The sequence below is a fragment of the Saimiri boliviensis genome, chromosome 17 (assembly GCF_048565385.1).
Source record: "Saimiri boliviensis isolate mSaiBol1 chromosome 17, mSaiBol1.pri, whole genome shotgun sequence".
Taxonomy (NCBI): Eukaryota; Metazoa; Chordata; class Mammalia; order Primates; family Cebidae; genus Saimiri; species Saimiri boliviensis.
This window is the reverse complement of record NC_133465.1, coordinates 58696400-58714414: the sequence shown is the minus strand read 5'-3', so window position 1 is coordinate 58714414 and position 18015 is coordinate 58696400. Positions and strand designations below refer to the sequence as shown.

General features: G+C 37.4%; 1 protein-coding gene across 3 annotated transcripts in view; it reads left to right on the top strand.

Moving 5' to 3' along the window:
- ABCA8 (ATP binding cassette subfamily A member 8) overlaps positions 1–7219 on the top strand; it is a 98610-nt gene extending 91391 nt beyond the window's left edge. For all 3 annotated transcript variants that reach the window (XM_010342488.3, XM_003931788.4, XM_074388907.1), the window contains 4 exons: positions 198–338; positions 4748–4827; positions 6163–6218; positions 6334–7219. In XM_010342488.3, the coding sequence (XP_010340790.1) occupies positions 198–338; positions 4748–4827; positions 6163–6218; positions 6334–6432 (376 nt within the window). In that variant the 3' untranslated portion in view covers positions 6433–7219. The remainder of the gene's footprint in view (positions 1–197; positions 339–4747; positions 4828–6162; positions 6219–6333) is intronic.
- Positions 7220–18015: the final 10796 nt, after the last annotated feature.

Sequence of the window (18015 nt, the reverse complement as noted above, 5' to 3'; positions counted from 1 at the left end):
CTTGAACCTAAGGTGCATTGCTGGAAAATCTTGTCTGTGGGCAGGGAGAGATCACTGAAAACAGCTGAAACGACTGTGCCTGGGTCTAACAATAGGGACCTTGAGACAATGCAAGCAGCGAATCAAGGTTCTCAAACATTATACTGTATGATGTTTTTCTCCTTTCTCATATGACCTCATCCTCTTCCTACCTCCAGATGCATCGGTTCCATCCAACACCTGAAAAGCAAATTTGGCAAAGATTACCTGCTGGAGATGAAGGTGAAGAACATGGCACAAGTGGAGCCCCTCCATGCAGAGATCCTAAAGCTTTTCCCCCAAGCCGCTCGTCAGCAAAGGTAAACATGGTTGCTGTTTTGGAAATGGCACCACATGTTCACTGTTCCTTGTCAGTTACATTGATCCACAGTCATTCAAAAGGAAAACTAAAAGAAAGAGATTATTTTTTGGATTCTGCAAGAAGTAAACTATAGAAGAGAGAGCAGATGTAAGAGCTGATACAGCAAGTGTCATGGTCCAGTGATGCACGAGGGGCTGTCCTGGTATTGTGTTGTCCTATCCAAAACTTACAGAGACTTTTCAGTGTAGACATAGTTATTTCTATAAAAAATTAGTGGACTTCAGAAAAGGGTTGTGAGTATCAGGCCTTTACAGGAACCTTCATAAATGAAATTGATTATTATTTTTATGAAGAGGAAATTGACCGAGAGACAGGTTAGGTCAAGTGTTAACAAGTGGCAGAACCAAGAGGTAAACTTAATTATTTTATTTCAAATCTATTAACATTTCCAAATTTATGTAAATTTTGGTGACAGCACCATCATGATGTATTTATTTTCATAGACAGAAAAAATTGAAGAGTAGCCTTAGGGTCCTTTTTAATACCTAGAATTTATAGCAAATAATAGATCATTTAAGATTTAGGTGAGAAAAGTGATAATAAGGAGAAATAAGTCATAATAACAGTGTGGAAAAGTATATTTCTATAGTGTAATATAAATGTAAAAGCAATGCTATAATTCATTGTCCAGCTCATGGCTGTATAGAAATATATCATGAAACCACAAGGAATAAGCAAAATTTGAGAATCATTGCACCTTTAATATATGTAATGATGTTTTATGAAATGAAATGTAAATCTTCCTTATTTTCAAATGATGAAAAGACAAACATTTATTTGAGAAACAGAGTATTAAAAATTATTGTTGCTGACATTATTTGATGATGAATTCCTGCTCTTCTAACCAGAGGCTCAATTATATAATCCTATATCAGGAAGGCAGTTTGAGTAGGATGGAGGAGAAGAAGAGATATGTAACTTGTGGGGAATATATCTAGATTTCTACCCTATTTGAGGAACTTTAAGAAACTAACTATGCAGGATAAGTTCCTGGTTGAAGGGTGAAGCTGAAGATCAGGTATTCAGTTAGAAAATAAGGTGGAAGGTGACTTTAGCAAATCTTGGAATATCTGGTCAGAACCTACTCTCTTCCATCCAAGGAGCCAGCAACACTAAACGGTGTATTATTACATACCCTTCCCCTAGTTCTCCTTGTGAACTTTCTCCTTTTCATTATTACTGATTCACCCCACCCTTTTGTTCTCCACCAAATTGACTCTCATTTATAGAAATAACAACCAGATACAAAGCTACGCAAATCAAAATAATATGGTACTAGTGTGAAGACAGATATATAGGCCAATGGAATAGAATAGAGCCCAGAAATAAATCCCTGAGTATACGGCCAACTGATCTTCACAAAGAGTACCAAGAATACATGATGGGGTAGGGATCATTTCTTCAACCTGTTGTGTTGGGAAAACAGGATATTCACATGTGGAATAATTAATTGGACCCCATCTTATGCCATACACAAAAAATCAGCTCAAAATAGGTGAAAGACGTAAACATAAGACCTGAAACTATGGAACTCCCAGAAGAAAACATAGGAGGAAAGCTTCATGACATTGATCTTGACAACGAGTTCATGGATATGACAACAAAAGCGTAGGCAATAAAAACAAAAATAAGCAAATGAGATGATATAAAACAGGAAAGCTTCTACACAGCAAAGGAAACAATTGACAAAGTGAAAGGCAACCTGTGGAATGGGAGGATTATTTGCAAATCATATATATGGTAAAGGGTTAATGTCCAAAATACAGTCATGCACAGCTGAATGAAAGGGATACTTTCTGAGAAATGGGTTGTGCAGCAATTTCATCATTGTGTGAATATCACAGAGTGAACTTACACAAACCTAGATGGCATAGCTTATTGCAAACCTAGGCTCTGTGGTATAGCCTGTTGCTTCTAGGCTACAAACCTGTGCAGCATGTGACTGCAGGGAATACTGCAGGCAATTGTAATGCAATAAGAACATGTGTATCTAAACACAGCAAAAGATAGAGTAAAAATAGGCATAAAGATAAAAAATGATGCATCTGTATAGAGCACTTACTGTGAATGGAGCTGGCAAGACTGGATGTTACTCCGAGTGAGTCAGTGAGAGAGTGGTGAGTGAATGCAAAGGCCTGGAACATTACTGTATATGACTTTATAAACACTGTACACTTTGGCCACACTGAATTTATTTTTAAAATTTATTTAATAATAAATTAACCTTAGTGTTCTGCAACTTTTTATTGTATAAATTTTAAAATTTTTTAACTTTTGAACTTTTTTGGAATAACACATAGCTTAAAATACAAACACATTGTACAGCTATACAAAAATAATTTCTTTTTTATATCTATATTCTGTAAGCTATTCTCTATTTCTAAAATTATTCACTTATGTTTTCTATTTAAAATTTTTTATTAAAAACTAAGACACAAACACATTAGCCAAGGGTCAGGATTATCAGCATCACTGTCTTCTATCTCCACGTCTTGTCTCACCGGAAGGTCTTCAGGGGCAATGGCACATGTGGAGCTGTCATCTCCTGTGATAGCAATGCCTTTTTCCGGAACACTCCCTGAAGTACTTGCCTGAGGCTGTTTTACAGTTTACTTTTTTTTATATGTAGAAGTAGTACACTCTAAAATAATGATAAAAAGTATAGTATAGTAAATACATAAAACCAGTAACATACTCATTTATCATCAGCAAGTATTATGTACTGTACACAGTTGCATACTTTTTATGATTGGCAGCACAATAAGTTTGTTTACACCAGCATCCTGGCAAACACATGAGTAATATGTTCTGATGTCATCATGGCTATGATATCTCTAAGCAATAGACTATTTCAGCTCCGTTATAATCTTATGGGTCACTGTCATATATGTAGTCTATTACTGATTAAGACATCATTATGTGACCCATGACTGTATATAGGGAAGGCCTAACCCCCAGTAGCAAAAAACTAATAACCCAATTAAGAATGGGCTAACGGACTGGACATGATGGCTCACGCCTATAATCCCAGCACTTTAGGAAGCCGAAGTAAGAAAATCACAAGGTCAAGAGATTGAGACCGTCCTGGCCAACATGATGAAACCCAGTCTCTACCAAAAATACAAAAATTAGCTGGACATGGTGGCAGGCACCTGTAGTCCCAGCTACTCAGGAGGCGGACGCAGGAGAATCCCTTGAACCCGGGAGGCAGAGGTTGCAGTGAGCTGAGATTGCACCCCTGCGCTCCAGCCTGGCAACAGAGCAAGACTCCATCTCAAAAAAACAAACAAATAAAAGGGCTAGGGACTTGAATAGACATTTCTCCAAAGAATATACATAAATGAACATGTACACGAAAAACTGTTAAATGTAATTAGTCATCAGAGAAATGAAAATGAAAACCACAATAAGATATCAACTCACATCTGTTAGGATGGTGCTATGGTTTGAGTGTCCCCTCCAAAACTCATGTTGGAATTTAATTACCATTGTGATGGTATGAAAAAGTAGGACCAGGTGGGACCTTTAAGAAAATATTAGGTCACAGAAGCTCTGCCCTCATGAGTGGATAAATCTATTCAGGCGATTGCTGGTTATCTCGGGAGTAAGTTAGTTATCTTGGGAGTGGATCTGTTATAAAAGCCAGTTTGGCTCTCTCTTAAGTGCACCTCCCACCCTATAGTGCCACCTGCCAAGTTATGACACAATAAGAAGACTCTCACCAGATGCAGCCCCTCAACCTGAAACTTCCCCACCTCTAGAACTATAAGAAACAAATTACTTTTCATTATAAATTGCCTGGTCTGTGGTACCGTATCATAGCAACAAAAAATGGACTAAGACGGTTGGTTATTCCCAAACAACAACAACAAAAAAGAAAACTGTTGCTAAGGAGGTGGAGAAACTGGAACCCTTGCTTGCTGCTGGTAGCAATGCAAAATGGTACAGCCACTATGGAAAATGATATGGTAGATTCTCAAAGTATCAAAAATAGAACTATCTTAGGTCTTAGCAATCACATTTCTGGGTATATATCCACAATATAACGGAAATTAGGATCTCAAAGAGATACCTGTGCCCACATCTTCATTGCAGCACTGTTCTCAATAGCCATGATGTGTAAACAACCTTAAGTGTTCATTGAGAGATAACTGGGGAACCCTACGTACTCATAGTCAACAGTACTAGATTGTTCACTTCGAAATTTGTTAAGAGAGTAGATCTCATGTTAAGTGTTCCTAACACCACTTTTTAAAAGGGAAAAAAAAAAAGACCAGAGAGATGGTTGCCATCAGTTCACATTTGCCATGGGTGGCATCACTCTCCTTTCCTCTCCTCTTCTCTCAGGTACTCCTCTCTGATGGTTTATAAGTTGCCAGTGGAAGATGTGCGACCTTTAGCCCAAACTTTCTTCAAATTAGAGAAGGGTAAGAAACATAATTTTGAAATAAAACCCTGGAAAGAAGATAATTTCAAATTATAAAATAATCCATAGCGATGACAAAAATGAAACATGACAAAATGCATTAAATTTTCAAGTTACAGTTTCAAATTTAATTTTAGGAAGACCAAAAAAAAAAGCAAGGAGATAGAGAGATTATCTGTGTCTGTGGCAGAGAATAATGAGAGTGATTTCACTTTTACTTTGTGGATTTTTCTCGTGTATTTTTGCACATACATTGGTACAACCTAAGTCAAAACTCAGTTATATATGCATGTAAGAAAAATTTCTTTTGGGACGTCTATGCATACATATTTAAAATTAAATTTTCCATAGACCAGCATATTATTTTACTGTATTAGGCTGTATATTAAGAAACTAACTCCTGTCTGGTCATTGAAACAATCTTCTAGCATCTGTCACATTTTAAAACTAATTGCCCTGCATCTGTCTTCACAGGTTCATGTTTTCCTTGCAATTCTAGCTCATTAACTCTGCTACTCTGAACTGTGCTAGTCAGAACTCTCTCACTATACTGTTTTCATTGTCGCTTCTCAGTGACATGTCTTTGTTTCCTTATCCCCTGCCCTAAGGAAGAGATTCAGATATTCTGGTTCTAGAGAAATTGTCTAACTTCCTAGAGCATCAGGAATTGTTTGATGCTCTCCTTCAGAGCATCTGTGGTCACAGTGATGCATCTTCTTTTCATTATCTGATGGATCTGAGCACCCCAACTTTCTGGGCCACATGGTCATTCATAGCACTCTCCAGGTTGGCACCAAACCCAATACTCACCTGAGACTTTTGGTGGCATATTTCCAGTCTGAGCTCCTACTAGAGCTCAGTCTATTTTGGTCAATAAAAGCAGTTTCCAAACCATTCAGGGAAAGCTGCAATGGTTTTGGATAGAGGTCCATGAAGATACCTGCTCTCTAACAAACCTCACAAATCCTTCTCTGTCATCTTCGGATGCTAGCCTTTTTAAAAATGTGTCTGCCTTCCCCCTCTTTCTGTGTTGAATGTACAAAACCCACTGGCTCACATGTAAGAAAGAAAGCTTACTTAGTATCATTTCCTCCTTTAAATACAGTTCACAAAAACTGCACAACATACAAGCATAATTCAAGCACTTTTTTTTCCCCCAAACCTAAGTAAATGCATTGGTGTATTTTAACTGAATGATGTACTTAAGACATGAATGAATATTACCTTAACCTATTAATTAAAGATTTTTTAAATGTATCATTTGTACTATATGCTGATTTATCAGACCTCTAGATGTGAAATATGTAACTCCTCATACATGTTCATCCCTATGCAGTTAAACAGAGCTTCGACCTAGAGGAGTATAGCCTCTCACAGTCTACTCTGGAGCAGGTGGGTCATTTTTCGTGATTCCGTATCATCCATGGAATATGTGTATAATGCATTCACTCAGAGCTGCAGAGGCAATAGGGCATTGTTCACTCTTTATTTCTTTCCTCCCTTTCAGGTTTTCCTGGAGCTCTCCAAGGAGCAGGAGCTGGGTAATTTTGAGGAGGACTTTGATCCCTCAGTGAAGTGGAAGCTCCTTCCCCAGGAAGAGTCTTAAAAGCCCAAATTCTGTATTCCTGTTTTAGCCCATGGTGTTCTTTTTTAATACATTTATTTTATAGCATCAATATTCTATTTTTAGAAACTATATTATAAGTACTGAAATGATTCTTCAGGTGGTGGGAGGAGGAGGGAAGTGCTGGGTAAGTGCCATGACATCGTGGACAGAGGCATTTGACTAAGCCAACCTCCTCTCACAGCCTCTGTATCTCTGCCGGCCACCCTGGTTCCATTTTTCTGAATAATACCGAATAAATAAATTTACTTTTATAAGGTCATGTAAGTTTCTAGGTATGATAAACAAATTCTGTTTGAATTTTTTAATAAAAATCTTAAAGCACTTTTTTTCTAACCTAGACTGAGAAATTCATATGTTTATGGTGTTTGATACTTGGTAAAGTTGATGTTTTCCTAAGAATTTAATGTGACATACTTTTTGAAATAGATTTAAATGTGCTTCCTATTGCTAAAAATACTAAATGTCATGGGTCATAGTATCTAATATCAATATGGTTGATAACATATCCACAGGTAACACCATGATATAGACATAAACTGAAAACCAGAAACCTACTGTTTGAAATATACTGTACTTTTTATTTCTGTAAGCCAACTGTGTGCCATTTTCATTGAACTTTTAAATCTAGACTTTAGTGATGTCTATATTTAACTGATCTTTTGTGGATATTGTCATTGGGTTTCAGGAAGTTCACAAATGTACCAATAAGTCACATGACTGAATAGGTAGAAAATGTGAAATAAATCTCATATATGTAGTTTTGAAATATGTTTTCTATTTCATGTGTCTTTTTCTTAACTCAGTGGCCTCCTATTTACAAATTTCATTTAAAATAATTTCTAATGTAAACATGATTACTGGACTTTAAGACCATCATAATAGGATTTTCTGCTATACTAATATTTGAGCTAATGTTTGGGATATTAGCCTAATTATTACCCTTGTTTACCAAGTATAAAAATGAAACACTAACTCTACATACTTTCTGATAGTGCACCTTTTCATGTTTGTAATTATAAAACCAGACAGTTAACATAGAAAAGAATAATCATATTTCTATTTGCCTGGGCTTCAGTTTGCCTATCTAATTCAACTTTTGTGTTATATAGAAATATGCTGGGATTTGGAATCCTAAGAAATATGTCTCAGTTGTCCTTTTTTAGATAAACATTTGGAGTAAATCCTATAACCCTGTCAAGCCTTTGTGTATTCCATTGTCTAGTTGGGGTGGATTTCAGGAATTAAACTCTTCTTATTTTTAGACATGCAAATCTATGTTCAAAGAGGATAAGTAATTTAATCAAGTTCACTCAACTGGTAATTAGCCCATCCAGCATTCAACAAGCTCTGATATCAGAGTTCTCTCAGACCCTTTGCTGAAAATTCCTTCCTCTCACCATTATTTGTATTATTTAATTTTTATGTAATCAGACCTCACTAGGCATCTCAGAGCACAAATACTGAGTGTTAACTATGCATATCTATATAGATGCACTTTTTAAAATGTTATTGTTTTAGTGTTCCATAAATATCAATTAGGATAAAGTCATTGACAGTGTCATTTAGACTATGTCTCTTATTAGATCTGATTATTCTGTCAGCTACTTAGCGTTGTAAAGTCTCTATCCACACTTGTGGATTTGTCTGCTTATCCTTATTTTGCTGTCACAGATTTTGGTTTACATATTTTCACAATGTTATTAGGCAAATATACATTGTTATATCTTCCTAATGCACAGACTCTTTTATCATTTGTAGTGTCCTTCCTTATCTTGAAGTCTATTTTTAATATTAATATAGTTACTGCAGCTTTCTCCTGGCTATCTTGTTCATGGTATATCTTTTTCCATGTGTTTACCTTTAGTCTATTTGTGTCTTTGTAGTTCAAATGTTTCTCTTATACACAACGTATACTTGGTTCTTGCTTTTATATCAAGTATTAGTAGTTTATTTTCTGATCAAAATGTTAAGTTCATTTACATTTAATATAATTATTGATATGATTATATCATTTAATATTTTTGTCTTTTTTTCTGATATTGTAGTTATTACTGTTGCCTTGTTTTATTCCTGTTGTGCCTTTTACTAGCATTCAATTTTGATTTTTCTTTTTTTTTTTTTTTTTTTTTTCCTTGAGACGGAGTTTCGCTCTTGTTACCCAGGCTGGAGTGCAATGGCGCGATCTCTGCTCACTGCAACCTCCGCCTCCTGGGCTCAGGCAATTCTCCTGCCTCAGCCTCCTAAGTAGCTGGGATTACAGGCACGCGCCACCACGCCCAGCTAGTTTTTTGTATTTTTAGTAGAGACGGGGTTTCACCATGTTGACCAAGATGGTCTCGATCTCTCGACCTCGTGATCCACCCGCCTCGGCCTCCCAAAGTGCTGGGATTACAGGCTTGAGCCACCGCGCCCGGCCCAATTTTGATTTTTCTATTGGCTTTCTAGCAGATTCTCTTCGCATACATTTTAGTGGTTGCTTTGGGAATTACAACACATATTAAACTTATGCCACTATTTAGAGTTGATACTGACTTTCTTCTTGCATAACAAAGAACTTCTGCAATAGTATATTTCAATTTATTCCCATCCTTGCACTACATCTTGTTATATATTTCAACTATGTATGTTATAAAAACCGTCAATATGATGTTATATGTTTTGCTTTAAAAAGCCATCTTATTTCAACAAAATTAAGAAAACAAAAAGTATATATATGTATCATCTATTTTATTGGCTTATATTTTTACAATGCCTGGTGTTCTTCATTTCTTCCTAAAGATCTGAAATGACATCTAGTCTCATTTACCTTCAGATGAAATAATGTCCTTTAAGTTTTTGTTTTGTTTTATAGCAGGTCTATTGGCAAAAAATCATCTCAGTTTCTTTTTATCTGAAAATGTTTTTTTTCTGATTTCACATTTGAAGAGTAAGTATGTAGGCTAGATATCAAATGTCTGGTTCAGTTTCTTTTTTTTCTTTCAGCACTTTGAATATGTTATTCCAGAGTCATAAATCCTTCTTATATTCTGATAAGATTTATACCTATTTCAAAAGATCTACACTTTTACTGGTTTAACTTCTAATAACACTATCTTGAATAGTATGGAGATTATATGGATAGCGAATCTTAAAACATCATAATTGTGTGTGTGTGTGTGTGTGTGTGTGTGTGTGTGTGTGTGTGAAATTTGCATTAAGACTATTGTTTTTAAAAATAAGACCCAAATGTCTGTCAATGATAGACTAGATAAGGAAAATGTGGCAAATATATACCATGAGATACTATGCAGCCATAAAAAACAATGAGTTTGTGTCCTTCATAGGGATGTGGATGAATCTGGAAACCATCATTCTCAGCAAACTGGCACAAGAACAGAAAATCAAACACCGCATGTTCTCACTCACAGGCAGGTGTTGAACAATGAGAACACACGGACACAGGGAGGAAAGCATCACACACTGGGGTCAATTGTGGGGAGCTGGGGGAGGGACAGCAGGGGGTGGAGAGGGTGGGGAGGAATAACATGGGGAGAAATACCAGATATAGGTGATGGGTGGATGGAGGCAGCAAACCACCTTGCCATGTATGAACCTATGCAACAATCCTGCATGATCTGCACAGGTACCCCAGAACCTAAAGTACAATTTTTTAAAAAAAGCAAAAAATTTAAAAAAAAAATAAGACCACAATTTCTACTTATCTTGAGGTTGTTTAGGATCAATAATAGCAAAATTATGTCATTACCATGGGCATTCTCTAAGAGGCAGAACCAAGTGGATTTCCTCTTAAATCTAAAGTTCGTACATTTTCCATTAGCCCATTATGCTTCCAAGCATTTACCAAACTCTTTTTGGGGAACTCAATATGAATTGGATGAATAGTTCTTCTTTTTGAAATGCTTATAATCAAATTAGGAAGACAAATGTAAACACTTGGGAAGATTAAAGAATATTTATAAATAGCAATTAGAGCTAGTTTGCTGCTTGAATCCACCTGCCACCAAAATGTAAACAAAGAAAACACCACACCATGATTAAGGCAGTAAAAAGTGGTGGAAAGCAGAAACATTTCTTAGAAGAATCCTTTAAAAATACAAGACATATGATCATCTACATGTGTAAAATATAATTAAGCAAGACTTTCTGAGTCAGGGAGATAAGTCTGAGCTTTCTCTGCCAGCTTCTTGCACATCCTTTCTTCTGGGAAACAATAGAGGACTAAAACTCATTTTTTTACCTGTAGTAAATGTCGTTGAAGGGCACAGTGATTAAGATCTTGACCTAGATTTAATTTGGGATCCACCATTTACCATCTATGCAGGCTTTGTTGCATCACCCGGAAAATGGAGACATCAGTACGCACTTCAGAGAGTGACCATAGCAACTAACAATGACAAAAGCAATAGCAGCACTAAGCAGATCCCTGCCTGTTACCAGAACTCCAAGTTCTCTCACATCTTGGACGGTTCCCTTCCTGCTCCTATTCCCTCAGTTCTTCACAGACACATGAAAATGTACCTTTTTTTTTTTAAACATCATTTCCCAAGGGCCAACTGAAATGTCTACAAATAATGCACTAAACAGATTTATTTCAGTAGAATAATTTATGCTGTCATCCAAAGAAACAGTACAAACTAGCTCAGTCTTTGTTATCTGAAGGTACTTGGCAGATCAGTGGGAGAGAGATCCTGGGGCAGGCAGAGTTTCAGCACCCAGAAGGATATTTATTCAACCTGTGGATCTGACCAGCATTGATATCATAGACAACCATATTTTTGGAAAAATGAGACTGATAACTCTGTCAAATTAGCTCATGTTTTGTACCCGCTCTTTTGCAAGGAAAACTCGCCCAACTCTTCACGTGGCTTTACGTGGACCCAAGGTCTGGTGCTGATGTCACCTGATATATCTGCAAAGAAAACCCATTATTACAAACCTAGAACCATACAGAGCATGGTGAACTGTAAAAAGGTGATCACTGGCTGGCAGATATTTACATTTCAGAGGCCAATGAGAAAATCTGTAACTGAAAGCATTATATTACCCCCAACATGTCACAGCTAGTTATTCTTATAGGCTGCAAAAGGCAGGAAACATATTATTGTGTAAAAGGCAATTCCTTTTTCTTCTTATGACCAACCTTATACCATCTTTCATTTTTTCTCATATTTTATAAAATTCTTTTAATTTCTCTTTGTTTTCTTTTTACTCTGGTTCTATAGACTCTATACCAAATAATATTTGAAAGATATGTTCAACTAAAATTAATTTATTGGCATGGTAGAAACAATTCTGATGCCTATTGAACCAACTCTTCACTTTTCAACCAGGTAAACTAGGGTCAAGGAAACATGGTTTCTGTTTCTCTGTCCTGGGCTCCTGCTTATTCCAGTTTCTGTGCTTTAAATTGCTTTTCTGCTTTCATGTTTCTTACCTCTCCTTCTCTCTAGGCCTATGTCAATTTCAGCAGTCTTTCAAAGATTTTATTGAACTAAAACTATAGGGGAGGATTTTTCCTGCAATTAAAAAAATATGTACCATCATCTAAGATCCCAGAGAGGCCAAGAAGTATATCATGTTGAACAAGAGATGCTAAACAAAACAGAGAAGATATGATATGCAATGTTTTCAAATGGTGGGAATTGAGTGCCTCAAGAGGCGTCCTTTTCCTCCTTCATATAAGATCATTCCCAGCTGTGAAAGAATTGAAAGAAGAAAGTAAACCATCACCACCACACAATACAGAGCAAACAGCAAGATTTTGAAAGATGAGAGACTTAATGTTCTGTTTTATAAATTCCAGAATTCCAAAAGAATGTCCTTACTCTTTTCTGATAATTTATAATTTGTGTCCTGATCCTTCTCACAACCAAGAAAAATATAGATGAGACCTACAGACAGACCTTGAAACTATTGTGAGATCCATTCCAGACCACTACAATAAGGTTAATATCAAAATAAAGCAAGTTACACAATTTCTTTTGTTTCCCAATATATATGAAATTTATGTCCATACTCTAGTTTATTGAGTGTTTAATAGCATTATGTGCAAAAAGAGAAAACAATGCACATATCCTAATGAAAAAGGACTTTATTCCTTTAAAAAATGCTAACAATCATCTGATCCTTTAGCAAATCATAATCTTTTTGCTGGTAGAAGGTCTTGCCTCAATGTTTATGGCTATGACTGATCAGGGTGTTGATTGTTGAAGGCTGGGGTGGCTGTTGCAATTTCTTAAAATAAGACAGCAGTGTAATTTGCTGCATCAATTGGCTTTTCCTTTCACAAAAAGATCTCTCTGTCTCATGCAATGCTGTTTGATAGCATTTTATCCACAGTAGAATGTATTTCAAAAGTGGACTCAATCATCTCCAACCTTGCTGCTGCTTTATCAATTAAGTTTATATAATCAAAATCCTTTGTGTTACTTCAACTACATTCACAGTATCCTCATTGGGAGTAAATTCCACTTCAAGAAACTACTTCTTGGTCATCCATAAGAAGCATCTCCTTCTCCATTCAAGTTTATCATGGGATTGCAGCAATTGAGTCACATCTTCAGGCTTCACTTCTAATTATAGTTATCTTGCTATTTTCACCACATCTGCAGTAACTTCCTCCATCACATCTTGGACCCCTCAAAGTCATCCATGACAGTTAGAATCAACTTCTTCTAAACTCCTGTTAATGTTGGTATTTGTTATTATTGTGAAATGTAATTAATCTAGACTGATGGATCCTTTCCAGAAAGTTTTCATTTATTTTGCCAAGCTCCATCAAAAGAAAAATTATCTATGGCAGCTATAGCATTATAAAATGTCTTTCTTAACTAATAAGACATGAAAGTCAAAATTTTTCTTGATCCATGGGCTGCAGAATAGCTGTTGTGTTAGCAGGCATGAAAGCAACATTCATCTCCTTGTATATCTCCATCAGAGCTCTTGACTGACCAAGTGCATTACCAATAAGCAATAGTGTTTTGAAAAGAATCATTTTTTTCTGAGTAGTAGATCTCAACAGTGGGCTTAAAATATTCAGTGAACCATGCTGTCAACAGATGTTCTGTCATCCAGGCTTTGTTGTTTCATTTATGGAGCACAGGCAGAGTAAATTTAGCATCATTCTTTAGGGCCTGAGAATTTTTTGAGGGTAATTGAGTACTGGCTTCAACTTAAGCTACCAGTGAGATTATCACCAAACAGGAGTCAGCCTGTCCTTTGAAACTCTGAAGCCAGACTTTGACTTTTTTTTTCTAGCTATGGGAAAGTCCTAGATGGCAGCTTCTTCCAATAGAAGGCTATTTCATCTACATTGAAAAACTAGATCTTCTGGATAACTTGCTGCAGCTTCTATATTAGTGCTGCTTCACCTTGCACTCTTACATTATGGAAATGGCTTCTTTCCTTAAACCTCATGAACCAAACTCTGCTAGCTTCCAATTTTACTTCTGCAGCTTCCTGACCTGTTCTCAGCCTTCATAGAACTGCAGAGAATTAGAGCCTTGCTCTGGTTTAGGCTTTGGTTTCAGAGAATGTTGTGGTTGATTTGGTCTTCTATCCAAACCCCTAAAACTTTCTCCACATTGGCAATAAAGCTATTTTGCTTACTCATTCGTATGTTCAGTGGAATAGCACTTACAATTTCCTTCAAGAACTTTTCTTTTGCATTCACAAATTTGCTAACTGTTTGGCACAAGAGGCTGAGCTTTCAACCTATCTCAGCGTTCAACAGGACTTCTTCACTAATCTTATGATTAGAGTGAGAGACATGTGACTCTTGCACTAACTTAAACATTTAGAGGCCATGTAGGGTATTATCTGGCCTAATCTCAATATCGTTGTATCTCAGGGAATGGGGAGGCCCAAAGAGAGGAAGAGAGATAAGGGACTAGCCAGTCAGTGGAGCAGTCAGAAAACATGAATTTATTAAGTTTGCTGTCTTACCTAGGTATGGTTTGTAGTGGCCCAAACAATTGCAATAGTAACACCAAAGATCACTGATCACAGATCATCATAACAGATATAATAATAATTTAAAGGTTTAAAATATTGCTATAATTACCAAAATGTGAGACAAAGCCATGAAGTGAGCCTATGCAATTGGAAAAACAGTCCTGATAGACTCGTTCTATACAAAGTTGCCACAAAACGTCAATTTGTAAAAAACACAACGTCTGGGAAGTGCAATAAAACAAGGTTTACCCATAAACTAAATAGATGTTCCGGAGTTGAAGGTTTAGACTTTGGGAGCCTGAGTGATTGAAGTCTTGGTGCTGGGATTGAGAGGTAGCGTGTATCCAAGTTCTGTTTTTTTATTCGATGGAGTCTTGCTCTGTCACCCAGGCTGGAGTGCAGTGGCGCGATCTCAGCTCACTGCAACCTCTGCCTCCCAGGTTCAAGCTATTCTCCTGCCTCAGCCTCCCGAGTAGCTGGGACTACAGGTGTACACCACCATGCCCGGCTAATTTTTGTATTTTTAGTAGAGATGGGATTTCACCATGTTGTCCAAACTGGTCTCTTACTTCTGACTTCAGGCAATCCACCTCCTTGGTCTCCCAAACTGCTGGAATTACAGGCATAAGCCACTGTGCCTGGCCACAGTTCTACCTTGGCTGAAGTTGTTTTGCTGCCACCAGTCAAAGAACTACTAAGGGTGAAACACAGCAAATGCTAGAAGTTCCAGTTATTTTGGCTTTGTTTTGAAACCTGACTCCCTGGAATGGTTGTGGTCGTTCTGAAACTAAGGAGAGGAGGCTTTGTGTCACTTTAAATTCCAGTCCTCTGCAATACTGGAAAGCACACAGGAAGGAGGGTGGGAGAAAATTTGAAATCCAATCTTTTAAATAAAACAGAACTTTCAAATACCAGCCAGACCTTTCTTTTGAGCCTCACTCATCTATCCAACCCCTTGGATGGTTTCTTTTCCTATTGAATATCTGGTTGGCATTTCAAAGAAAATGTGTCCAAAATAGAAATCTTCAAATTTCCCTTTGTCTTCTCCATCTCAGTAAATAGCAACACCCTAGTTGCCAAGCTAGGGGAGCTTCTTTCTTTCTCTGTCCCCGATTCCCCTCAGGTGATCCAATGGTACTGTTGACTTTGCTTTCAAGAGATATCCCAAATCTATTTACTTCTTTTTATCTGCTGCTACGACCCTAGTCCAAACTGCCATCCTCTGTCACCCTGATTTCTGCATTAGCCTCCACCTTGTTGTTCCTGAATCCAATCTTGCATCCTGCAAGATTATTATTTGGGTCATTACCTGGTGTAATCTCAATACTGTTGTGTCTCAGGAACAGGGATTCTGCAGTTCAGAAAGGTAAAAAGCCTGGCTCTTCTAAGAAATTCTAGCAGGGCAGAAACAGAGTGTTGGCAAAGAATGCAGAAAGGAAGAGAATGAGCCCTGGAGATGACAGGATGGGGCCAAAGGATCCCAGGCTGGAGCGGGAGGGAGCTGATTGGCTGCCATTTTGAATCACAGCAAAAATTTGCCAGAGCTCTCTAGAAGAACGAAAGTTTGAGAAGTTCGAACTTACAAAAGCAGGAAAGGCCTCTAATACTACTGATGAAGAGCTAATGATGCAATTTACATAAATATTCCAATTTAAGGTAAAACTATAAGAGGATTATTTTTTCTCCACTCAAAACCACTATGCAAATTACTTCTGATAATCCAGACTAATGCTGCTTTTGTTTGTTTGTTTGTTTGTTTGTTTGTTTGTTTTTTGAGACGGAGTTTCGCTCTTGTTACCCAGGCTGGAGTGCAATGGCGCGATCTTGGCTCACCGCAACCTCCGCCTCCTGGGTTCAGGCAATTCTCCTGCCTCAGCCTCCTGAGTAGCTGGAATTACAGGCATGTGTCACCATGCCCAGCTAATTTTTTTGTATTTTTAGTAGAGACGGGGTTTCACCATGTTGACCAGGATGGTCTCGATCTCTCGACCTCGTGATCCACCCGCCTCGGCCTCCCAAAGTGCTGGGATTACAGGCTTGAGCCACCGCGCCCGGCCTTGTTTGTGTTTTTATTAAACCATGCTGCTTAAGTGTATACTCCAAAGGCTTCAGAACAAGGAATTAATAAGCACTTAGTCTGGTATCATTTCCTCACTTTTTGATGGCAATAATAGGTAAGTATAGAGTTGGTGGTAATCTTTTTGTTTGTTTGTTTGTTTGTTATTGAGACGGAATTTTGCTTTTTTTATCCAGGCTGTAGTGCAAGGGCACTATCTCTGCTTACTGCAATTTCTGCCTCCCGGGTTTAAATGATTCTTTTGCCTCAGCCTCCTGAGTAGCTGGGATTATAGGCACAAACCACCACACCTGGCTAATTTTGTATTTTGTAGAGATGGGGTTTCACCATGTTGGCCAGGCTGGTCTCGAACTCCTGACCTCAGGTGATCCACCTGCCTTGGCCTCCCAAACTGCTGAGATTACAGGCATGAGCCACTGTGCCCAGCCTAGAGTTGGTAGTAATCTAACAGTTTACTTGAGCAGGTAAGGATCTGGGTTCTCAGCCCCTCCCAATGCATTCATTGCATTTGAGTCTTTGATGCCATTAAATCAAATTAGCTACATTTCTTTTCCAGAACATCTAATTACATTTGTGAATTAAAATAGAAGTAGAGCAATGTTCCAAGAGGCAATATTAGAACTCAAACCTACTCCTCCATTGGGAGTCAAAGACATTAAGCTGGGACAGTCACAGTGGCTCAAGCTTGTAATCCCAGCACTTTGGGAGCCCAAGGTGGGCAGATGACTTGAGCTCGGGAGTTTGAGACAAGCCTGGGCAACATGGCAAAAACCACATCTCTACAAAAAAAATAACAAAAATTAGTCAGGCACGTGGTGTGTGCCTGTAGTCCCAGCTACTAGGGAGGCTGAGGTGGGAGAATGGATTGAGCCCAGGAATTTGAGGCTACAGTGAGCCGAGATTGTACCACCACACTCCAGCCTGGGCTGGAGTGACATCTTGTCAAAAAAAAAAAAAAAAAAAAAAAGAGAGAGAGAGAGAGAGATAAACTCTTAAACTTACAGATTATTCTCAAATTAACTGAAGTTGTTATATTTTGTTTTACATTTCACATAACACCAAGAAAAGTATGTTTTCTGATTTAAAGGGATCTCAGATTTTAAAAGACTGAGTAACACAGGTTGAGGGGTTTATTTGCTCTTTCTCAGTTACTCTCTTGAGATTTTTGTAAGTACCAGATGCAGAAAGCAGACTGGTTATTCCACAACTCTCAGTTGCCCCATATAATGAATGTGCCTCTTAGCTTACACGTACAAGAATTTATGAAACATAGTGTTCTCATTGTTTTATTCATACTCTCTCAGATTGATAAAAAGGATTTCACATAGCTTATTTTTAAGAAAATACAACCAAACTATTGGGAAAGGGGTAAAATGACAGAAAAACTAAAACAACAATACCAACAAAACACATGATGAGAGGTGGAAAAAGATGGAGAAAATTTTAGGAATGTGTAAAATTATACTCCATTTGTACAAATGATTTTAAAAGAAAATAGTGTCTTTTTTTTTCCTATTAAAAATGACTGCAGC